The sequence below is a fragment of the Hibiscus syriacus genome, unplaced genomic scaffold (genome assembly GCF_006381635.1).
Source record: "Hibiscus syriacus cultivar Baekdansim isolate YM2019G1 unplaced genomic scaffold, ASM638163v2 tig00110342_pilon, whole genome shotgun sequence".
NCBI lineage: Eukaryota > Viridiplantae > Streptophyta > Magnoliopsida > Malvales > Malvaceae > Hibiscus > Hibiscus syriacus.
In genome coordinates, this window is record NW_024062693.1 from 419612 (window position 1) to 446392 (window position 26781).

At 35.5% G+C, this 26781-nt stretch overlaps 1 protein-coding gene and 1 pseudogene across 1 annotated transcript; one reads left to right on the forward strand and one right to left on the reverse strand.

Moving 5' to 3' along the window:
- Positions 1–17047: 17047 nt before the first annotated feature.
- LOC120120586 lies at positions 17048–20798 on the forward strand (annotated as a pseudogene).
- A 1853-nt stretch (positions 20799–22651) lies between these two features.
- Positions 22652–22972, reverse strand: LOC120120626 (putative lipid-transfer protein DIR1). The gene has a single exon (XM_039140218.1). The coding sequence runs from the start codon at positions 22970–22972 to the stop codon at positions 22652–22654; it is 321 nt and encodes a 106-aa protein (XP_038996149.1).
- Positions 22973–26781: the final 3809 nt, after the last annotated feature.

Here is a 26781-nt window from a genome sequence, read left to right on the forward strand (position 1 = left end):
TTGAGTTAATTGATTATGATGTGAATTTGAATATAGTTGTATATTCTGAGCAGATAGCTATGATGTAGAAACAGAGATAAGTATTTGCATGGAACCTTCAGGAAGGAAAATACAAGTATAAGAAATGATAAAGAATGAAGTTATGTATAAGAAATGGGTTATCAGAGTAATGAGGATGCAATGAAGATTGGTAGATAAAGATGAGTATAAGTGATAAGACAAGAGTATGTGAACATGAAAGGAAATATATGATTTAGGTATAAGGAATAAGGAATAAAGAAATGAAAGGGATTGATTTAAAGGATCAGATACGATAAATATGGAAGTACAGATGACAATTTTGATATAGAAATAAGACAAGTGTGCAAGGTGATGTGAAAAAGATTCTTTAAAGTGTAGGTTGAATCGTATTTAAGAAGATTTAAGGTCGTATTCTTGGTTAAATGATGATGGAAAATGAATTTGGTTATTATAAAGTATTTAGAGATGAATTTATGATGTTAAGTGATGAAAATTGATGTTACCGTCTATGTGATTAGTGACATTATATGAAATTTCAGAAATAGTCAAAGGAAAATGCATAAAGGAAGGAGAGAGAAGACATAAATGGATTAAAGTTACTAGTTACTGTTTATTTGATAAGTGTCAGTACATGAATGTATAAAGGAAAAAGGCAACTGAAGAAATAAAGGAATGAGAGATTAAGTGAAAGAGGTAGTATGAGAACATTAGAATATATGTTCTTATTGATATGTTCAGTGAAAATTCGAGGACGAATTTTCTTAAAAAGGAGGGGAGATTTGTAACATCCGCAATACCGGGTTAGTGACCAAATTGTAAAGTTTCAGAATTTGGTGACTAAAGTATAAGAATGAAATAGTTCAATGATTATTGAATATATATGATGAAGGTTATTTTGTAATTATTAAAAGAAGTTAAGGGTTAAATGGTTATTTGATCAGAAAGATTTTTATCTTTCTTTTAAAGGAAATATAAACGTGGGAAATGAGAAACATCCAGAGTTCTCTTCTCCTTTCTTCTTCTTCATACGTGGGAGAGCCAAGCTAAAGGTGAGTTTTCTTGTGGATCAAATTCTTGATGAATTTAAGGTTGCTTATTGATCCTTAGATAATAACTAAGCTTAAGGAAAGCTTAGATTATCTTAAAACCATAAGATGAGGAGTAGATGAAGAATTAAAGAAAGGAAGTAGAAAAGTGAAATCTTGAAGTAGAGTTCATTTCTTAAATTGGAAGTTAAATTTGACTTGTCAATAGTTAAATTAAGAGATTTGGAGTGATAGAATTGGATTTAGAACATATAGAAAATTTGGTATGATTCTTGAATCTCATAAAGAAGATAGGATTTTGAGGTTAAAGATGATTTACATGGATAAGTTGGTTCAAGTAATGGTAATTGAGTTATATCAAAATAGGGGCTTAAAATAGAAGAATTAAGGGAAGAGTTGATGATTTACGTGCTAAAATGTCAGTTCTGGGAAATGTGCATCGATGCACATTCATTGTGCACCGATGCATCGATGATAAATACCAGAAATTATTTAAGGTGCATCGATGCACATGCAGTGCATCGATGCATAAATTTAAATAGAAAACATCAAATAGGATTTATGCATCGATGCATAAGGAGTGCATCGATGCATCCCCATTAAATACAAACATCGAATAGGATTTATGCATCGATGCATGGTGTAGTGCATCGATACATACCTTCATTAAAGATAAATTGGCTTTTTCTTTGAGACTAAGGAGTGATAGTTTCGAATATATCAATCAGTATACTGATAAGTATTAATGTATTATTATGTAGATATAGAATGAAGCTTGTTCGGAACAAACTAAGGATTAGGATTGATTCAAACAACGAGGCCCAGGTGAGTGCAATTTAAATTGTACTTATGTATCAAATAAACATTGGCTTGCGATGAGCCAGTGATGGAGTCACTATGGTAAGAAGGGACTCCTAAAAATGGTATTTGAATTGTGATTCTTATGTTTGCATGAGTGCATGAAAATGGGTATATATGTTATATGTATTGCATATGTTACATGAATTGAATGAATATGTTAGTGTGATAAGTTAGGTGAACGGGTTAAATAGTATATGTGATTATATAAGTTATAATATAAATATGTGATATAGGACATAAGTTAAAGAACTATGATATTAGATAAGATAAGCATATGCTATTATAATTGACTATAGGATCACGAACTATGTAAAAATAGCAAGGACTTATGTGATAGCAAGAGAAAATGATATAAAATAGATGATATTAATATAAATGATAAGTTAAACGACATAGACATATGTGATTATATGAAAAAGAATATAAGTTATGTGATTATGAACATGTGGATATATGTCTAGTTGAAGATATAATAACAAGATATAAATTACACGAGTTAAATATATGAGAATTAGTATAACCAACTTATGAGATGAAATGAAAAGTGAGACAAGTTAAATAACATTGACCTATAGGACAATATAAAAATATATAAATTAGGAGACATTGACAGAAGTGATTAAATGAACATATAATATATAAGTCATAGTAAAGATCTATGAAGCTATAGGAAGATGTTATGGGAGTTATGTGATGATAAGTTATAAGAATATATATAGGTAACAAGTTATGTGAAATTGAATTAAGTAAATATATGAAACTAGGATATAAATAATGTGAGATAAGTTATAGGGCATTGATATACAAACTATATAAAAGTATGTACATGAATACTTGTATTAGTTTATATGTTATTCTATGTGATATATGATGTATATATGAACATATGTGAATAAGATATGACATGTGTGTTTACATGAAAAATGAGAAATGATATAATCCATATGAAATGATATACGTGATTACATGCACTTGAGATAAAGGTTATATGATATGAGATGTACGTTCACACATACATATAGTATGTGACAGAAGAAAAGGAATAAGTGATATGAAACATAAGAATAATGCCCATAGTATATGATATGAGAGCTATAGGTATAGTTGGCATGCTAAGAGTCGAGGGTTCTACGCGGTCCTTCGGGATATATATATATTCTGTGGAACATGTGTGAAGTCTTGTAAGACACATACTTGATCCCTAATATATGTATATTATTCTTAAGGAATAATATGTGGTCCTTATGGACATTATTATATGGCACTACGGTGCAATTCTACGCGGTCCTTCGGGATATATATATATTCTGTGGAACATGTGTGAAGTCTTGTAAGACACATACTTGATCCCTAGTATATGTATATGATTCTTAAGGAATAATATGTGGTCCTTATGGACATTATTATATGGCACTACGGTGCAATTCTACGTGGCACTTCGGTGCAATTATACGAGCTGTGGTGACAGCATTAGTGCACAACCTCAATGTACTCACATACCTCTATTCTCAATAATATACATGGGCAATTGAAATACAAACTTTAAAGTGAAAGTGGTACAAGAAGGTAAGTTTCGTATGTGGATGATATGATTATATATGTTATCATGCAATAGATACATGCATATTGAAATGTCATGATCAAATATTTAGAATACATACTCATCGGATGAAATGTGTATTGATTGGAAAAATGTATGATATTATATGATAGATATGTTAATGATAATGATAGTATTTGTACAGGTATGTGTTTTGTTATATGAAATGTTCTATGGTTTTTATTATATGTTTATATGCCTCACTAAGTCAACGACTTAGCGTGTGATTGTTTCATACGTAGGTTTCGAGAAGAGTAAAGAGCAATATGCAGCAAGACCGGTCAGTTCTCCTTACCAAATGTCAGATCAGAAAAGAGGTGAATAATACGTATTTTAATAAATAAAGTTTTAGTTGGCATGTAATCAAAAGAATATATATTGTATAAGCTCTGAATAGTTTTGTAAACGTTTTGAATAAGTTCAATGTTATAAAAGTTTTTAAATTACTCACTATTTTATATGAATAAATGTTTGAAAAGACAATATGATACTTCAGACTCGTATCCGGGTCGGATACGGGTTGGGGGTGTTACAGGTAATTTCAATAATAGATTAACCATTTCACTTAGATTGCTTATTAAATCAACCGAGAATCGCAACGCGAAATGCAAATCGCAACGCGATTTTAGTTTCGCGTTGCGATTCTCTCGTTGCGATAGTCAAATTCGTGTTGCGATAGTCATTTTCGTGTTGCGATTTTCATTTTCAGAAACTATTCTTCTTCTGCAAATTGAAACTTGAATGAATTGCATTACTTCAACCAAAAACAAAGACAAATACAAAATTCACAGTGTTGCAAATTTAAGTTTGAAGAATAAACTACTACTCTTTATGTTTATTATTGTTTTTGGTATATCTTCACAGTGTAGTTTTTGGTATATCTAACTTAGTATGTTTATTGTTTTTGTATAACTTTTATTCGGCTCAATTGACCTTAAGAAATAAAGTCAGCCTGGCCAAAACAATTGCGTCGAAGCTTTCACCTGCACAAAGAAAAATGTTTGAGGATACATGCTTCGGGCCATGGCTGAAAGTACAACATCCCGGTGGAGATGCGATGTTGACACACCTGTTTCTTCAAACCATGACTAGCGATCTACCAGAGACTATACAACGTCGTGATGAAGAGATATGGTTTGATTTTCCATCGGCGTATACGTGTTTTGGGCGGGAGGAGTTTTGCTTAATCACCGGTCTACGCTTCGGACACGATGATGTAGGTCGGTACACTAGACACATTACCCGCCCATCATGGCTATCTTGGGTTTTTCTTGAGCTGGAGAGGCCGAATCTACACGTAGAAGACCTGATAAGTTGTTGAATAAGAAAGATGGTTTTACTCGGATGGATGACGTCGACGTTGTCCGAGTATGCCTTCTAATTCTTTTGCATGCCGGCTTTTAGGCAGAGAGGCCAGATAACCTATTCCAAATGATCTAATCAAATTGGTAGAAGACCTAAATGCGTGGAACCTATTTCCGTGGGGCTCGTATTTATGGAAAGCTACATGGAATAAGTTATCGTCTGCCTTGGATGATCGAAAAAGTTTGCATGGCGATGGTTCCAAATACACTTTGACAGGCTTTATTTGGGCCTTTAAGGTAAGAATTTTTATATAATGTTTCCAAAATTATAAGTAATTATTTAACAATTACTAATGTTTGTTATTATATTGTTTGTAGATTTGGATATTTGAGGCCTTTCCCGCCATGAAGACATATGCAATAAAAACTTCAAATGATATTCCCAGGGCTATTTCCTGGAAGAGGAAACAGACCTTGCAATGGGAAGATTTACTACGGTATACGACAATAAATAATGTAAGTTAACATAAATACTACCATATGTTTATAAACAAGTTATTACTAGTACACGTTTAACTTTGTTTGAGCTTTTATATTGTTAGGAGGCCAACACTCCTCTACAGAGGCTGACACCCACGGAAGCTGAGCTTGCCACTGATTGGTGGCAAGCTAGTAAGCGTTTTTTTGATGGAACGGTTGATGAGCAGCCTCCACTTCGGGAGCCATCACCTCGCCCAGAGCTATCACCTCACCCAGAGCCATCATCTGATCGACCCGACTATACACCTCCACAATGATAGCCATCACCTATTCTATCACATCATCGAGCCTCTTCTCCACCATCACCGCAAGATAGGCGACCGGCAAAGATGCCACGACGTTTATCTCCCTGTTCTCCACCTCCACCTCAACGGGATGAGTTAGGGGAGTTACGTGATGAGGTCAATGCCTTGCGTGAGGAGGTCGATACTTTACGCAAAGACGATGGTGCATGGCGTGTTGAGGTGTCTACATTACGGGGTGAGGTAGCCGCTCTACGTGAGATGGTAGCATCATTACAGAATGAGGTTCATACTCTACGCAACGAGGTAAGTTTAAGATTTTTCATACTCGTAATTCATTCGGTTGCTGCCAATACTGCTAAACTGTTTTTGTTAGTATTTGTTTTTGGTTTTGTTTTTGTCTTTTGGTTGAAGTAATGTAATCCATTCAAGTTTCAATTTGCAGAAGAAGAATAGTTTACTTTCGCAACACGAAACTGACTATCGCAACGCGGAAATGGCTATCGCAATGCGAAATGAAAATCGCAACGACAAAATCGCAATGCGAAATGAAATCGCAACGACAAAATCGCAACGCGAAATGAAAATTGCAATGCGATTTGTGTTTCGCGTTGTGATTTTGTCGTTGCGATTTCATTTCTAATTGCAATTTTGTCGTTGCGATTTTCATTTCGCATTGCGATAGCCATTTCCGCGTTGCGATAGTCATTTTCGCGTTGCGATTTTAAGTTTCGTGTTGCGAAAGTAAACTATTCTTCTTCTGGAATGTTTATATATGTCCTTTAAATGTTTATATAAGTGCTTACTTCTGGAATGTTATCTGAGCATTTTGTGAACTATGATAGAATAATGACTTGGGTGAATACAATGCTAGTTTGAAACATATTTGTCTTTGCTTAATATCATGTCTGTTTATTTACTGATTTATGTATTAATTTTTTTTAGCGGCCCGATAAGGTGGATGCTTTACATCGGGTTTTCCTTGCACGATGGAGTTCACGCATCAGACGGCGTGGACGTTCTATTACGTCTCCGTTCACCCCAATGGTGCGAAGACTCCGCAAGAAGAAGCCCGACTCACCTGTCATCCCTCAAGAGTCCCCTCCAATCGTTCAAGAGGCCCCTATCCTCCCTCAAGAGTCCCCCCCCACCGTTCAAGAGGCCACTGTCATCGTTGAAGAGGTCCCTCCCACCATTCCAGAGTCCGATTCACATGGGGTAATATATCGAAGTATTGAGAAACCCCCACCGGTTCCGGACATGATGGATGAGAGTTGGCTCTCGTATGAGTTACCGGCTAGTACCCTTCCGGTATCTGAAGTGGAGAGGAGACAACTACCGGAAACAATTGTGGATAATACCCTTTGGGCTAAGACCGCAGTTGATTTTTATCTACATGAGCGGAGCCAAGGGTGTTACACTGACATAAGCAAACTCAACGATGAAATGTTTTTGTTGCTTGATCGGTCTTGGTGGGGTGTGCTATTAGGGGTTGAAGACAGTGGCTATTTCGATGGGGAGGTAAGTATTTATCTTATATATGATTTTGATTAATTTTTTTAAAAATTAATGTAATTCACTAATATATGTATTTTTTTATAAAACAGCATATCGATGCGTGGGTGTCACGTCTACTAATAATAAGGAAGCTTAGGAAAAATAAAAAAAATCGCGATATACAATAATGCCGGCGGCTTTTCACGCAGTTCACTTGAAGAATCAACGAGATGAATCATTTTCGTTGGGCAATGGACAAGCTAAACTTTATCCTGCATGGTGGGAGGTCGATAAGGTTAGTGTTTATTTTTTAAATTTTTTAAAGGTGTTCATAAATAAGTGCGCAAATAAATGAATTATTACTTATGATTGCAGGTGTTTATCCCTGTTTTAGAACGTCATCATTGGCTTCTCGTCCAACTTCAGCTCTCATCCCTGAAGATAATAGTGTATGACAGTATGATAAATTACATATCACTGTCTGATTTGAGAGATATGATCAAGGGATAGAGCTCTCATTTGGCTAAATTCTTGGATGGGATTAATTATTGGACTCATTCTGGACACAAGAAGCCAAAGAAGTTCAATGTCACAGTTGTCAGAGACGAGACCGCGCCACAACAATCGCCGGGAGCCAGAGGGGATTGTGGTCCTCTCGTATGCTTGTGCTTGGCGCGTTTGACGACGGGAAGCACAGAGTTTCGACCTCCCACCGATAGAGATAGAGCTGCAGTAGGATTGTGGTTTTGGCATTATATGGCTAGAGCAATATATTCGAGACGCTGCCTACCTGCATCCGCCTTATGAAAGTGTCCATTGTTAATTGGTAAGTCAAATGCAAGTTTTGTTAACATATATACTCCTTTTGGTTTGAAAATGTTTGGTTAAGTACCTAGAATTCAATAATATGTTGTTTGTAGGTTTTAGATGTATAGGAAGTCTTGTTTGAGCAAATGTTTGGTTTCTGCAGGTTAATCCTTAAGTGAGCTGCGTGAAATGGATGTACGGGGTCACAAAGTTGTTGATTCATTGATTCAATTATTTATGAAGAAATAAGAATTATTATTATTTTTTGATTGTTTAATTGATTTGTAAAAGATGATTTGTAAATGTTGATTTGTTTAATTGATGTGTACATAATTCTTATTTGTGCTTGTTTAATTGATTGAAATGTAATAGTTGATTTGTTGATTTTCAATCTGCATTATGTTGAAGGCAAAACAGACTATCGCAACACGAAACTGACTATCGCAACGAGAAAATCGCAATGCGAAATGAAAATCGCAATGCGAAATGAAAATTGCAACGAGAAAATCGCAATGCGATTTTCATTTCGCATTGCGATTTTCTAGTTGTGATACCATTTTCGCGTTGCGATTTTTCATTTCGAATTGCGATAGCCATTTTCGCGTTGCGATTTCCCCGTTGCGATAGTCAAATTAATGTCTAATAAGTGATAACAACTGAACAGATCATAGCAATGTTCAAACTCAAGTTACTAATACATGCCTAACTGAAAATGTTAAAAGTGCACACATAAAATACACATAATACAACATTTGCATTTAAAAATCACCTAAGTTAACAGTCCCAAAAGGTGAAGTCGGATGTGATTGGGATTTTGAAGATGATTGCGATTTTCAGAATCTCGTTGCGATTTTGTATTATCTCGTTGTGATAGTCAGTATCGCAAGCGATTTTCCAAATTCGCATTGCGATTTACTTATTCGCATTGCGAATTAGGAAAATCGCAACGCGATACTTACTTTTGCAACGAGATAATACAGAATCGCAATGCGATTTTCAAAGTTCGCAATAGGTTTTAGTTTCGCAACACAAATTTTTTGTGTATATATCTACGCAGAAGCAACAACTCATAACCTAAATCCCTAAATCCCTAAATCGTAACTCATTTCATCTCCATCTATCACTCTCTCCGGCGACATCCGTTTCTATATCCGTTCCTACATCCTTCCCCATCCGGCAACAGGTCTTAGTTTCGCAGCTCGTTTGTTTAGTAAATTAATTTACAACCATGAAATCATCTAATGTTGATCATGTTTGGATAGATTTGTGTTTTGGAGGGTCATGGGAGAATGTTCATGGTGTTTTACAATATATGCCTTTACCCATGAATCTTCAACTAAAACTGTCATTAAAAAAGTTAACTTATGAAACTCTAATGTTACGTGTTTCAAAGAAATTGAATTTAGAGCCCCTAAGTGGATTTAGGCTATCTTATCAGAGGAATGGTAAAGTTTATTTGTTAACCGACAATGAAGATGTTGAACGATTCATTGCTTACATTAGTGTTTCAAGTGATGATGTTACATTGTATGTTGTTGAACCTAGAAGTAGTATTGTTGGGTCAGTAGCGGGTAGTAATCAACTAAGTTTTTCTCAAAACCCACAACCTTTCTCTAATCCAAATGCCAATCAACTTTCAGCACCAAATTCCAGTTTTCGTATTGACCAATTAGACGATGTTGAGCCAAGAGAAAAAATTGTGAGTACTAGTCAGTATTCGAAATTTGATCTTGGTCAATACCCGGACTTTGATATTGGTCAATACTTGGATTTTGATGATGTTTCAGAAGACGAAACAGACCCTGCGTGTAATGATTTTGATATTGGTCAATACCCGAATTTTGATGATGAAACAACCGTTGCCGAGGAAGATGTTGTTGATGATAATGAGGAGGAAGTGGAGGCTGTGAATGAACATGTTGAACATCCATTCTGTAATTCATATAATCCTGAAGAAGAAAAAGAAGAAGAAAAAGTCCCCGAAGAAAAGAAAATGCCACGGGAGTATAACTGGAATATGCGAGAATTACTTCAGATACCGGAAGAAGAGTTGGTAAAGAAAGCAGTTGATTGTTATACAAAAGTTATTCGTATCAAGAAAGATGATTGTTTTGATACAAAGGAAGACTTGAAGATAGCTTTGTATACGAAATGTGTGGAAGATGGCTATCAACTAAAAGTTAACAAATCAAGCAAAGATCATTTCGAAACAAGGTGTATGATTGACAAAAACTGTACGTGGCGTATGATTGCAAAGAGGATAAAAGATTGCGAAATGTTTCAAGTTAGGACTTTTATTGATAAACATACATGTTCAAGAACCCAAGTTTTTCCTAACCATAGACAGGCAAACAAAAAGGTGTTGGGTGGTTTTCTGGCTGAGTTAATGTTTTTGAATGGCAGGGTATATCGGGGACATGAAATTATGACTGACATGAATGCTCGGTTCAAGATTAGTATATCATATTCTCAAGCTTGGAGAGCCAAATGTTATGCCTTGGAATTGTTAAGGGGGTCGCCAGAAGCATCGTTTGCCCAACTGCCGGCTTATTGTCACAATTTAAAGCTGAAAAATCCTGGGTCGGTAACTCATATCAAAACAGATAGAGATGGACGCTTTGAGTTGCTGTTTATCGCCATTGGTGCTGCGGTTAGTAAATCAATATAATTCTGTTGACTCATTTCTATTAGTTACATGTATTTCACATTTAAATGATTATATTTCTTGTGTATATTATTTTATAGATTCGTTCGTTTATTACTTGCATGCGCCCAGTTATTATAGTTGACGGAGCACATTTGAAAGGTCGACACCTTGGAGTAAACTTATTAGTAGTAGCCATGGATGCTAACAATGGGATATTGCCAATAGCTTACGGGGTTGGCAAATCTGAAACCTCTTATTCATGGACATGGTTTATGGGGCATCTTAGGGATTGCATAGGTCCTATTAGCAATCTGACAATCATATCTGATAGGGCAAACTCAATTGACAACACTGTTAGAAGGTGTTTCCCAGATGCTTTTCATGGACTTTGTGGTGTTCATTTGTATAGAAATCTAAAATCAAGGTCTGCTGGTATAAAAAAGCACAAATGGACATACTGGAAGGCTGTAAAGGCTTATCGGGAAGTGGATTTCAATAAGGATATAAACTGTTTAAGACGTGTTTTGCCTCAGTGTGCTCAAACACTAGAAGATTTCGGGTTTGAAAGATGGTCAAGAGTACATCAACTTGGAGCAAGATATGGTTTCATGACGTCTAATAGTGCAGAATCAATCAACGCTCTAAGTCGTCATTCCCGGAAATTACCCATTACTATGTTAATGGAGTTTTTTCGAGCCTCTATTCAACAGTGGTACTACAAGAAAAGAAACCATGCAGGTATTATTTCTTTGAATTCATAATTTATCATATATTTTACTAAGTATTATTTATTTAAATTTACAGGAACATTGGAACATCGTGTTACACCATGGACTGAAAAAAAGATAACGAAACGTGTTGTGAAGTCAACGTCATGGAGAGTTGAACCATGTTCAAACACTTTATTTGAAGTACTGGATAATAACTTAAATGGGCTTGTCGATCTAAATGCAAGGACGTGTAGTTGTATGAAATGGTAAACATCTGGTTATCCGTGTGGCCATGTTATAAAAGTTGCTCTTCATCTAAACCAAGATGATTCAAGCACATACGCTATGGATTGCTACCTACAGAAGTATTCGACAGACTTATGCCGAGATTGTCTACCCTATTCCACATCCTTCTGAGTGGGACATACCAGATGACTTACAAACAGTTTTTCCACCAGCCATGGACAGAAGGCTACCTGGCCAACCAAAAAGTCACGATCGTATACCGCCTAAGGGTGAAGAGAAGAAGAGATCGACATATAGTCGGTGCAAGGAAAGTGGTCATACAAGGTTGACATGTGGATCACCAGTGTCATCACAATCATCTTTTCCTCTACCAAAATATGGATCATCATCAAAATCCAAAGCTCATATGGTGTCAAGAAAAAGGCAATCAAAATCATAATCATCTTTAAAATCCCAATCACAACTGGCTTCACCTTTTGGGACTGTTAACTTAGGTGATTTTTAAATGCAAACGTTGTATTATGTAGATTTATGTGAACTTTTAACATTTTCAGTTAGGCATGTATTAGTAACTTGAGTTTGAAAATTGCTATGATCTGTTCAGTTGTTATCACTTAATAGGCAATCATCTTAATGTCTATCGCAACGCGGAAATTACTATCGCAATGCGAAATGAAAATCGCAACGAGAGAATCGCAATGCGAAATGAAAATCGCAACGCTAATTTCGCGTTGCGATTCTCTCGTTGCGATTTTCATTTCGCATTGCGATAGTACTTTTTGCCTTCAACATAATGTAGATTGAAATCAACAAAATCAACCATTACATTTCAATCAATTAAACAAGCACAAATAAGAATATGTTAACATCAATTAAACAAATCAACTTTATAAATCACCTTTTACAAATCAATTAAACAATCAAAAATAAGCAATAATTATTAGAGAAAATAACACTTCTACTATTGAATCACTTTTGCAACCATACATCATTTTCACGCAGCTCACTTCTGAGATTAACCTGCATAAACCAAACATTTGCTCAAACAACACTTTCTACACATCTAAAACCTACAAACAGCAAATTATTGAATTCTAGGTACTTAACCAAACATTTTCAAACCACAAGCCTATAAACATACCAATTGTTTATGGACATTTTTATAACGCGGATGCAGGTAGGCAGCGTCTCGTATATATCGATCTAGCCATATAATGTCGAAACCACAAGCCTACTGCAGCTCTATCTATATCAGTGGGAGGTAGATACTTTATACTTCCTGTGATCAAACGATCCAACGCCAAGCATACGAGAGGACCACAATCCCCTCTGGGTCCTTTCGTTTGTTGTGGTGCGGTCTCGTCTCTGCTAACTGTAATATTGAGCTTCTTTGGCTTCTTGTTTCCAGAACGAGTCCAATAATTTATCGCATCCAAGAATTTAGCCAAATAAGAGCTCCATCCCTTAATAATATCTCTTAAATCAGCCAATGATATGTAATTTATCATGCTGTCATATACTATTGCCTTAAGGGATGGGATCTGAAGCTCGACGAGAAGCCAATGGTTACGTTCTAAAACAGGGATAAACACCTGCAATCATAAGTAATAATTCATTCATTTGCGCACTTATTTATGAATACCTTTAAACTCAATCTAAAATAAACACTAACCTTATCGACCTCCCACCATGTAGGATAAAGTTTAGCTTGTCCATTGCCCAACGCAAATGATTCATCTCGTTGATTCTTCAAGTGAATGGCGTTAAAAGACGTCGGCATAATTGTATATCGTGTATTTCTTTTATTTTCCTTAAGTTTCCTAATTATTAGAAGACGTGACACCCACGCATCGATATGCTATTTTACAAAAAAAGACATATATTAGTAACTTACATAAATTTACAAAAAAATAATCAAATTAAAATATAAGAAAAATATAAGACTTACCCCTCCATCGAAATAGTCATTGTCTTCGACCCCTAATAATACGCCCCACCAAGACCGATCAAGCAACAAATAGATATCATCATTGAGCTTGCATATGTCAGTGAAACACCCCTGGCTTCGCTCATGTAGATAAAAATCAACTGCGGTCTTAGCCCAAAGGGTGTTATCCAGAATTGTGTCCGGTAGTTGTTTCCTCTCCACTTCAGATACCGGTATGGTACTGGCCGGTAACTCATACGAGAGCTAACTTGAATCCATCATGTCCGGCACGTCAGAGGGTTTCTCAAGAATCCTACATATGACGCCATGTGAATCGGGCTCTTGAATGGTGGGAGGGACCTCTTCAACGATGACAGTGGCCTCTTGAACGGGTGGGAGGGGACTCTCGAGGAATGATAGGGGCCTCTTCAACGATAGGAGTGGACTCTTGAGGGATGACAGTGGCCTCTTGAACGGTGGGAGGGGACTCTCGAGGAATGATAGGGGCCTCTTCAACGATAGGAGTGGACTCTTGAGGGATGACAGGCGAGTCGGGCTTCTTCTTGTGGTGTCTTCGCACTATTGGGGTACACGGAGACTTAATAGCACGTGCACGCCGTCTGATGCGTGAACTCTGTCGTGCAAGAAAAACCCGACGTAAAGCATCCACCTTATCGGTCCGCTAAATAATTAAATACAAATATCAGTAAATAAACAGACATGATATTTAAACAGTGAAAACATGGACAAATATATTTCAAACTTTCAACCAAAAGACAAAACAAAGACAAATACTAACTTCACAATGTTAAAGAATACACAGTTTAGCAGAATTGGCAGCAACCGAATAAATTTACTTCAACCAAAAGACAAAACAAAAAGACAAATACTAACTTCACAGTGTTAATAAACAGTTTAGCAGTATTGGCAGCAACCGAATAATTTACTAAGCAATCTAAGTGAAATGGTTAATTTAAGTGAAATTACGAGTAAATTTATCATCAAGTTAAATATGGAAAATCTTAAACTTACCTCGTTGCGTAGAGTATGAACCTCATTCTGCAACGATACTACCATCTCACGTAGAGCGGCAACCTCACCACGTAAAGTAGACACCTCCACGCCATGCATCATCGTTATCGAGTAGAGTACCGATCTCCTCACGCAAGGCATTGACCTCATCACGTAACTCCCTTGACTCATCCGTGGAGGTGGAGAACAGGGAGATAGAAGTCGTGGCATCTTTGCCGGTCGCCTATCATGAGGTGATGGTGGAGAAGAGGCTCGATGATGTGACGGGATAGGTGATGGCTCTCGTTGTAGAGGTGTATAGTCGGTTGATCAGGTGATGGCTCTGGGTGAGGTGATGGTTCTCGAAGTGGAGGAAGTGGAGGCTGCTCATCATTCGTGCCATCAAGAAAACGCTGACTAGCTTGCCACCAATCAGTGGCAAGCTCAGCCTCCATGGGTGTCAGTCTATTAATGGAATGTTGGCCTCCTAAAAATATAAAAACTCAAACAAAGTTAAACGTCTACTATTAATAACTTGTTTATATATGATAGTATTTGTGTTACCTTACATATTTTGTCGCATATGGTATTAAGTCTTCCCAATCCAACAGACGTTTCCTCTTCCAGGAAATAGCCCTGGGAATATCATTTGAAGTTTTTATTGCATATGTCTTCATGGCGGGAAGGCCTCGAATATCCAAATCTACAAACAATATAATAACAAACATTAGTAATTGTTAAATAATTAATTATAATTTTGAAAACATTATAGAAATTTTACCTTAAAAGCCCAAACAAAGCCTGACAAAGTGTATTTCGACCCATCGCCCCGCAAACTTTTGCGGTCATCAAAGGCAGACGACAACTTAGTCCAGGTAGCTTTCCATATATACGAACCCACGGAAACAGATTCATGCATTTAGGTCCTCTACCAATAATATTAGCTCCTGAGGAATAGGTTGTCTGGCCTCTCTGCCTAAAAGGCCGGCATACAAAAGTAGTAGAAGGCATACTCGGACAACATCGACGTCATTCATCCGAGTAAACCATCTTTTATTAAACAATTTCTTCATGTCGTCGACGTGTAAGTTCGGCTTCTCTATTGACTCATCAGGAAAAACCCTGGATAACCATGATGGGCGGGTGATATGACGAGTGTACCGGCCTACATCATCGTGTCCGAATCGTAGACCAGTGATTAAGCAGAACTCCTTCCGCCCAAAACAAGTATCGTCGGTGGAAAATGAAACCATATCTCTTCCTCACCACGTTGTATACTGTCGGTAGATCGCTAGTCATGGTCTGAAGCCACAAATGGGTCAAATTAGCATCTCCACCCGGATGCTGTACTCTCAGCCATGGCCCGAAGCAGGTTTCTTCAAACAATTTTCTTTGTGCAGGTGAAAGCTTCGAAGCAATTGTAGTGGCTAGGCTAACTTTATTCCTTAATGTCAATGAAGCCGAAAAAATTTCTACAAAAACAATAAACATACCAAGTTAGATATACCAAAAACTACACTGTCAAGATAACCAAAAACAATAAACATAAATAGTAGTTTATTCTTGAAACTAAAATTTGCAACACTGTTTTGTCTTTTGGTTGAAATGAAAATCGCAACGAGATAATGAGAATCGCAACGCGGAAATGACTATCGCAACGAGAGAATCGCAACGCGAAATGACTATCGCGACGAGAGAATCGCAACGCGAAATGAAAATCGCAATGCGATTTTGGTTTCGCGTGCGATTTTTATTTCGCGTTGCGATAGTAATTTCCGCGTTGCGATTTTCATTCTCGAAACTATTCTTCTTCTGCATTACTTCAACCAAAAGACAAAACAAAGACAAATACTAACTTCACAGGCTAAACAGTTTAGCAGTATTGGCAGCAATCGAATGAATTTAATAAGAAATCTAAGTGAAATGGTTAATCTATTATTGATATTTACCAGTAAACTTATCATCAATCTCAATATGAAAAACCTAAAATAATGCAAAAATTTCAAAATAAAAAAAAAACTAACCCTCGGAGGTTGATTTTCCATTTCTGAATGATTGTGAGGGATTTTTGACTGTGAATGGTTGTGATGGATTTCGTCGGCGATGGGGACGAATTTCACCGTAGAGAGTGAGAGATGGAGATGGGACTGAGTGTTGTGATTTTGGGTTTGAGGTTATGAGTTGCGATTACTGTGAACGGTTCAGTTTCCGATTTATTAAGAAAAAATTCGTGTTTGGAATTTGAAAAAAAAAATACGCGTTAATACGAATGGCGCTATGTAAATCGCGTTACGAAAGTCAGTATCTCGTTGCGATTTTGTATTATCGCATTGCGATAGTAAGTATCGCATTGCGATAGTCAGTATCGCATTGCGATTTTCTCAATTCGCGTTGCGATTTACTTATTCGCATTGCGAATTGGGAAAATCGCAACGACACTGTAGATCATCGCAACGCGATTTCCAACTATCGCAACGCGAAATGCAACGCGAATTTGCGATAATGGAGATCGCGTTACGAATTAGCGATCGCATTGCGATTTTGTTGGTCATTTTGACAAATCCGAAAAAAGTTAGGAAAATCTCCCAAATCCTCATGCATTTCATTTCACACTAAAACCCTAATCCCAAAAATGGGAAAATCTTGGGTTATTTTTGTGACTTCCATCTTGATCCTTCTCCCATTTCTATGCAATTCTCTCTATCGAAACTCCTACCGATCGCCGAGTCCTGGTCCTCCTCGATGACTTCGCCATCAAATCGTCTCACTCCTCCTACTTAAACTCCCTCAAATCGCGCGGCTTTGACCTCGACTTCAAACTCTCCGACGATTCCAAGGTCGCCTTGCAACGCTACGGCCAGTATCTCTACGATGCCTTGATCCTATTCTGCCCCTCCGTTGAACGTGAGTTATCTCACATTTGCCCTTTTCCTTTTTTAATTGTTTTTAAATGAATAATTTCCATTTCTTTTTTAGTTTGTTTTTGTTTGATGTAATGATTAATTTGTTTTGTTTTAATTAGGATTCGGAGGATCTATTGATGTTGCTTCCATTGTCAATTTTGTTGATTCCCGGTCATGATTTGATTATTGCGGCGGATGTTAATGCTTCTGATTTGATTCGGGAAATCGCCACTGAATGTGGAGTTGATTTCGATGAGGTTCAGATGCGTTTCGTAGGATCCTTCTGCTATGGTTATCGCCACTGATTTGATTATTCTCTGATTTGACGCTCCAGGCTATTTTATTGCATCACTTGATTGCGTATTGAATCTTCCTTGTTTCGTAGGATCCTTCTGCTATGGTTATTGATCACACAGGCTATGCAGTTTCTGAAACAGAAGGAGATCATACTTTGATTGCCTCTGATGATTTTATTAAGTCTGATGTTATTTTAGGAAGTAAGAAAATTACCGTAAGTTTTAATGCCTGCACTTTCAATCTTACTCCCCTCAGTAGGGTATCTATGGTTTTCCAAGCATTAATCTACTAATTTCATTTTCAGGCTGTTTCAATCATGATAAAATGGTACATTCAAGTTCCTTTTGATGCTGTTATTTGTAAAGACTTTTATACTGAATTGATGTTCGGGAACTGCTTGCCTACTTACGACTTTCAGTTATTTGTTTGATATATATATATATATATATATATATATATATATATATATATTATTAGCTTACATTTAATTATGATATACTGTATGAAGCTCATTGTATATTATGCAGCGGTTGTGATTACAGACTTACAGTGAGAATAGTTCTAATAATTTTTGCCACAGGCTCCTGTACTATTCCGGGGGATTGGTCATTCACTGAATCCTGTCAATAGCTTGGTAAGCTGCTTGTATCTGGTTAAAGATTTTTTTTAAATAATCAATTTATTATCGACTGCAGCTTTCTTTTTCTGTCACCTTAACTTTGGCACTATGTTTAGGTGTTAAAGGTTCTCTCAGCTTCTACATCTGCCTATTCGGCTAATCCCAAGTCCAAGCTGTCAACTCCACCATCATTTACGGGTTCTGCAATCTCCTTAGTCTCAGTTATCCAGGTAGTTAGTGATAACTGTTTATATATCTTCTGCACATCTGGATCATGAATCTCTATCCTTTCCATCTTAATTTAAGATAGTTTTGCATTAAATACAAGAAGCTTATTTTGCCGCGACTCCTAGTATAGCAAGCTGTTCAAATGGGTTATGATTTTTTATTTCCTTTTGTAGGCAAGGAACAATGCACGAATCCTGATTTGTGGTTCGCTGAGTATGTTCAGCAACCATTATGTGATATATTAACTTTTTTAACCGAGTTTCCTTGATGAATTTGTTTCCTTTTGGTTTTGAACTTTATAACATGTTATGTTTCTTGATGAATTCTTAAAATATCTTCAGGTTTTTTAAATATGGCATGCAGAAGGCCGGGAGCTCCACCAAGTGAGTGAATCTGTAACTCTTTAGACTACCCTTTCAACATAAGACCTGGGACTTGTTAAACAAGTCTGCAGCAATTGATTCTCAATAAATAGAATGAAACAGCTAAAACAGGATTTTAGGCCCTGAAACCATCATAAGAAAGTCCATGTTTAACCTTTGTCTTTTATATGTATCTTCTTATTCTTTGAGGACGGAACCAGTTGCATTTACAGTTTATGATTAATTTTATGCCTTTGTACTTTTATTTAAGTGCATACTAGTTGTTTATCTAACGTTCTTATGAGAAATGTTCTTTCTGATGGCAGACATGAGAAATCTGGTAATGAACAATTTTTGACCGAAATTAGCAAATGGGTTTTCCATGAAAGAGGTCATCTTAAGGTAGGCATATTGATAAATTTTATTATGATTCTTGTTCATAACCTAATTTTTGACGTCTGCTTCCTTTTTCTTCATGTGTATGTATGGTGCTGAACTGCTGATTGAACTCCTTTTTTGATTGTTAGGCTGTTAGTGTAAAACACCACAAAGTTGGAGAAACAGATGAACCTGCTTTGTACAGGATTAATGATGAGTTGGTAATTCTTCCACCTTTTATATTTTTTTAATGCAAATACCATTTTGCAGAAATATACCTGAAATGAAATGGGTGTGTTTCATGAAGGTATACTCTGTTGAGATCTATGAGTGGTCCGGGAAAAGCTGGGACCCATATGTTGCTGACGATGTCCAAGTCCAGTTTTACATGATGAGCCCCTATGTTTTGAAAACTTTATCAAATGACCAGAAGGTTTGTTATTTGTCTCTTGAGCTTATATGGTTTGTGATATCAGATTGCTTTTAATATGAAGTCATCTAATAAAACCAATGATCCATTCTTGTATTGCAGGGTCTCTATTCGACATCATTTAGGGTCCCCGATGTTTATGGTGTTTTCCAGTTTAAGGTTGATTACCAAAAGCTTGGATATACAAGCTTATCTCTTGCAAAGCAGGTATTTTGTTTCTCATGATTCTGAATACAATTTCCCTCTTGAGACCTAATTCTCTTACTGGTTTATCTGATTTTTTTAGTTTAGTTTTTTGGAAGCATCCTGTAATAGAAGTTGTTCACAAAAGAACTGTATAGGAGAGTGACTGATATTGATCAATGTGTAGTTATTTTTATCTAACACATAATGTTTTTGTAATTGCTTTTTGGGTTTATTACATCTCATGGAGTTTTTATTTTCCGAATGCATTTTGGATTTTCATGTTGAAATTACGAAAACATTGAATTGCATTGCAGATTCCAGTCAGGCCATATAGACACAATGAATATGAAAGATTCATACCAACTGCTTATCCCTACTATGGTGCTGCATTTTCTACGGTATGATTCCCCATGCTCTCCTTTCTATCTTCTATGTTAGCCAGACTCAAAACTGAGTATAAGAATATGGATATTTGTTTGGTCATATATGGTCAATTTTTTTGACTTTCTTACATAAATTTGGAGGATCGTACTTCTATATAACATCTGAAAGTGTGTTGAATTTGAGTGTCGAACATGAGTATGTATCATATGACTTTTAAGAGTTATAAGCTGCACCATTCATCTAGTTAAGGTTTTACAGGAGTAACCCTTTGAAAGAATTGGCAAAGGGTCTCGTCTGAGCTAATTAAGCAAGATAACGTTGTGCCATAATTACCCGAACAACACCATAATGTAAATCCCTAGGGTGTTGGTATTAACTTTGGATATGATGGGGTTTTTTTTTTGATGCAGATGGCAGGATTCTTCATCTTCTCTTTTGTCCATCTATTCAACAAGTAGATTTTAGCATCCCCCACCATGCTTTACCTGGTACTGTTGAATTACAATGTTGTAGCCAACACGGGTTGCCACAAATGTTTTCGTAGATTGATAATGTAGACTTTGGGCTTTAGTTTCAATGGAATAACAACAGATTTGATGCATTATGATGTTGAGTGGTCTTTAGATAAAGTGCCTTTGCAGGTTTCTACTTTCATTTTCAGTTATCATAACGAAAAACGTAACAAAAATTCCACACACAATGCGTGTGTGTGTATGTATATCCAAGAAATATATAAATGGCTGAGTTTGTATTTGATTGGACCCCAATTAGGGCCGTAAATGAGAAAGACAGATCGCGAGCTATTTGAGATCGACTCGTTCAAGGCTCGATAAATACTCTGATCGAATAGAATCGACTCGAGTTCTTAACGAGTCGAAACGAGCTACTCGATATTCGACTCGAAAAGCTCGTGAGCAGTTCGAAAATATAATTTATTAAGATTTTTTTTAAAAAAAAAATAAATTATTAATAATATTAATATTTATGTATTAAGTTTTTTTAAAAATACAGTAAGATTTCATGTATTTAAGTTTTATATTCGAGTTTGAGTTTGAGGCTTCAATCGAGTTAAGTTTAAGAATTTTTTTCTTTATTTCGAGTTTTTTCGAGATGCTCACGAGTTTCAGTTCAGGATTTAGAGTTTGAGTCGAGTTTGAAAATTTTAAGCTCACGAGTTTTCGAATTGAGTCGAACTTCATTTTAGAGTTTTCGAACCGACCTCAGCAATACTCGAGCTCGACTCGACTCGTTTACACCCTTAACCCCAATTCAGTTGACAAATTATTTTAACACACTTCTTTTTTCATATTTTATATAGTTTTTAAATAAAATAATAGAAAACATTATTTAAGAATCGAATATAGATATTATAGGTTCATATAAAATTGCTTATCACTCCACTAATGATGGATTATTTAGTGAAAGCCTTTTATAGATATATTTTTATAAATAAAGAATGAAAAATTAGTATTTATATTAATAATTGAAGTTTTAATTGAGTTTAGTGTTTGGTTAATTATTATATTTTAACTAATATTTATATAATCTTTAAATAAAAACTAAATCTTGCGTTTTAAAAATCAAAACGTCGTTTAATATAATATATAGTTATTATTTTACTTATGTTAATTGATGAATGAAATTTATAGATAATAGTTTTTAAATAAGTATTTTATTTTACTCATATTACAAAATTTAATATAATTTACGGTGAGCTTAAAATATAGTCATCAAAATTTTTGAGAAAATTTTTGAGAAAATTTGTTTTTGTCATTAAACTTTTAAAATTTATAATACTATTATTGAACTTATAATTTGCCATTAATCTTCCAATCATCTTTTTCTTTCATATGTGAATATTTTTTTTATCAATGAAGTTAGTTCAAGTGCTAAGCATTTTAATATCGCTTAAGCAAGGTATCAGGTAGAGTCCTTGTGTATACAGAAAATTCTCGCTCGGAGACTCACCCACCAAAATCAGGTGTGTAAACCAGATCGATCAAGATTAATTAAGATAAGGCTTTGGAACCGGAGGGCAGCAAAAAATATTTTTCTTAATTAGAGCATTGTATTACTCATAAAAAAAATAGAGCATTGGAAGTACAGATATTTCTTAATAAAACTTTGGAAGTACAAAAATTAAGCATAACTTATTATTTTCAGAGCAAATGGAGAGAGACTTGGATATCGTCTTCCTCTTATTTACGACATTCGCAAATTTGCATTATGCAAAGAGAAACTCCCATCGAACAATTTTCATAACAACATATTTCTTATTAAAACATTCAAACTTGGACACAAACACACCCCAAAAACATGAACACAAATGATAACTAAACAAAAACAAAAGAAATAATCAAATCACCATTCAACACACGAGTTTTTTCTCTTTCTTTTACACACATCTAGCAAGGGAAAGATTTCCCCAAGTTGCACTTCCCGGGAAGGCCTTTAGCTCGAGTGAAATCGACTCCATACTTCGTCATCCACTGGGAGTTCTTGAAGAAACAAAGGCATTTGAAGTCGGCATTGTCTAAAGCCTTGCAACACGCGGCCGAAGGCGGCGGGGGGCTCGGATCTGCGGTGTTCACGCTCGGCCGGCATTCCTCGAAATCCCCTTTGCTCATATCACAAACTTTCTGACCATTAGAGACTATGGGACCGGACCCAAAGGCTAATGCCACTAGCACCATTGTCACAACCATAAGCTTAGCATGCCCCTCCATATCTTTGATCTCAAACAAAACACACTTCTAATTACTTGAAATGACTGGTGAGAGAAACATAGGGTTGATCCCTTTTTATAGAAAACTAGGACGTGTGAGAGTTGGCATCGGCTGCCTTGGAATCAAACTTTGCAAATTAAAAATCTTCGCCCCAGGGAAGATGCAAAATTTTATGCTAGGGAGACGAAATTATAAGGGGAGCGGACTTCAACTTATAGGGCGAAAATAGATTTTCAATAGAATATATATAGAAAAATTCTAAAATATATGTTAATTTCAAATTTTCAGGGGCGACTATCCCTTAGGTCTATCCCTAATCACACTATTTCTTTAAATGCTATTTAAAAATACATGAATGTACGAATCAAACGACCTCGGTAGTACAAGAATTGTTATTTTTTGATATCTTGAGTTGAGCACTAAGAATGCTAGAAGTATGAGTGTTCAAAATCAAATGGTAAAAGAGTTATTTTAAATTTATACTACCTATACGTAACCCTTAGAAAATACTTATGTGAATAATTATTAAACCTTCAAAGATATTTCAATGTAAAACATCTCTGCCTATCATAGTTTTCGAAAGAATCATTTCATTAATTGAAGCCTTAGATCCATATCCCAATCAATCACAATCCTTTGATAGGATTATTGAGCCTATGAGATTTACTAAATCTAAATATATTTCTAACAATTGTATTTATTGCTTGCTCTATACATACGAATCGTAATCATGATCTTAAGTATGAAACTTACACATCAACATAAACCCTCGAGAGATCAAATCTTATGAACTATTCATCTTCTTCATTACACTTTTTCCCAACCAATCCTCTTGACTCGACCGTCGGTAGAAATATAATTTTGACTATCTGTTTAAATCAGAAGGAAAGAATCGTTTACGACCAACATTTTACACATTGTTATTATCAACATATATGTTTTTTTTAAAAAAATTTATTTATAAAGTAAAAACATTTAATTGTCATGTCTGCATATATATTGTGGGATTGATTATTTAGGGGAATAGGGATGGAATATTAGGAGTTGGCAAATTGGCGTACTATGGATCACGGGCAAACATTGGGGGTGCAAAATGTCTGGGAATTTTTATTGAATAAATTTTCATGCGGTAGCATGTGATTCCAAATAGCAAGCAATTAACAATGGCGATTGTTGCTTTAAATATGGGTTTGGATATACGTAGACCATACTTACTGCATGACAGGGAAGGCTACAGCTCGAGTCACGGGAGCTGCTATTTTTTGGTCAATTTTTTAACTTTAATTCTGTATTATTTAAAATTTATTATTAATAAAATATGAAAAAAATGTATTTTAAAAACCTTCCATTAAGTAGTTTTGAAATATATATTTTATAAAATTTAATTTTTATTGCTTTTTTTTTTCACCCTTAAATATTTAAAAAGTTAAAAAAATTAAGCATTTATTTGAAAATTTATGTGGTACTTTCGACCTATTTAAAGTTGACATTCTATAAAAAAATGAAAAAAATATAAATTAAAAGCTAAAGTTCTTATGTTCCTCTCAACAAACCCTAAGTTCTAATTTTTTGTTGTCGTCGCCAATTTCATCGGTGAAACTCAACCGCCAATTCTTTTATTGGCAAGACTTCAATCCAAAAATATTGATTAGATATCAATTTCTAATCTCAAAGTCTTTTCAAATAATTGTTTTTGGGTGATTTTGAAATATAGTTTTGTAATGACAAATTTCTGAATAAACCAACGAGAGTTATGTGGACTGATTTAAGAGCATAATTAAATTTGTAAGGTAGGTTTGGACCCAACTAACAGGGAATTGGACTTGTTTAGACCTTGAAATAACCCTTTGAGAAAAAAATCATGATCGATTTCTTCAAAAATAGGGTAATATGTTATTAGAGAATGGTAATTTGGGGACATGATGGGCGGGCAGACTATATAACCAAAAGTTGTGGTTTTATTTTTCCAAAGTAAAGGTAAACGATCATGTGCGATAGTCTTAATATACGACTAAAAAGTGTTTTCGGTTTTGTATTATTTAAATAATAAAACCGGTAAAAAATTGTTTAGACAAAATTGTTAATATGAGATAAAATAAATATAATAATAATATATTATTATATGATCGAACGAAGAAAAATAATAAAACTTAAAGTAGATGCAAGAAATTGGTTTACTCATATTTAGACAATGAATCAGATGAGTAGAGTAAGATAAACCGAAGAAGGATTTTTGTTAAGGCCTGGATGAATAGTTTCCTTAAGACAGATTCGTCATCTCCTCGGTGCTTTGAGTAACGTTAGACGTCGTCTCCTAAGATACAACAACAAACGATCATAACAGTAAGCATAACCGTAGTGATCAGTCGAACACAATCTTGCCTTTCTCTATCACCGGAAAGAACGAATTGAAAGGAATTTCTAAGTGATTTTCTAATTCAACTTTGTGAATTGTTCAAAGTTGTCTCTCAAAGTTGTTTCTAAGATTGTGCCTCAACTAACCTATATATAGGGGAGAGGAAATTAATCAAAGGTTATGACCTTTTGATTGATGAAGAGATTTGTTGAAAAAGCTAATAGGTAATTGAATGATGCAATTTTATACAAAATATAATTCTGTCACCAAGTGACATAATTATTATTAAAATACATCAATTTATTCAATTATTTAATTTTCCAACAATCCCTCACAAGAATGAAATTGATGATTTCAAACACTGACTCGATATGGTGATAGATTATACGTTCGATATTTGCATAGGATAGGTAGGCGTCCTCCTTTGAACCTTCCCTTGTGAAATAGTTTACCTTACTGGGTCCAGTAGATGTGATTCCTTGAACTGTCCTTTTGTTGTGTAAGCGATGACATACCTCACACAATATCTCACTGACAAGAATTTGGTTCATGGTTATGTCCATATAGCGTGGACATCTCCTGGTTCTGCAAGAGTTTAGAGAACTATGGCCCAATAGTCTCTTTGAAGCGGCTCCACTTCACTCTCACATAGGTGACTTATGTTTCGGCTCACCGAAACATAGTGGTCATTAAAGCATTGCTTAACCTTTTCCACATTTTAGTCACTGTTTTCATCATAGGAATGGACTTGGGGATAAGAACCCCCACAGTGACCTCACAAGGTCTATGCAAGTAGGTGTCCCATTGAACGTAGATCTTGGGATCTCTAGTCAACTAAGTTGGGTTTTCCTTCACATAGCGTCTTATATTAATGGGCTTTTAGTCACATTCTTTCGAAGTTTATCAACTTGATCTCGATTCAATTCATTGTTTGGCGGGATCCATAATGTTATCTTTTGATCTTACAAAATCATATAGATAACTCTAGTTGAGATCAATTATTTAATGACATTATATCGACGCCGTATAGTCTCGACTTACCATTATACTTATACAAGGTACCCCACACTTTGATGTAGTTGTAGGAAATTTTATACATTTCCATAACTCACACGATGTCTCACCTATTTTCTTGTAAGTTACCTTATTTGCAATAAAATAGCTTCCTCCACATGTTTTGTGACAACTCAGAACATGACCAAATCATTCATAATTCTTTAGCAATCTTATGGACACAATACACTTCATACGATGTATCTGACAATCCATTCAAGATGTAATTCCGACATAGAAACTTAGAATGTTTTCAAGCTTTAATGACGACAATGTCTATCTCATCCTCTCTATGAATAGGAGGATCATATTTGACCATATTCACATGAATATAACATCTTATGTCGCTATGTCTTGAAATTATCATGAATTTCACATGCTTCTTGTTGTGGCTCACAAC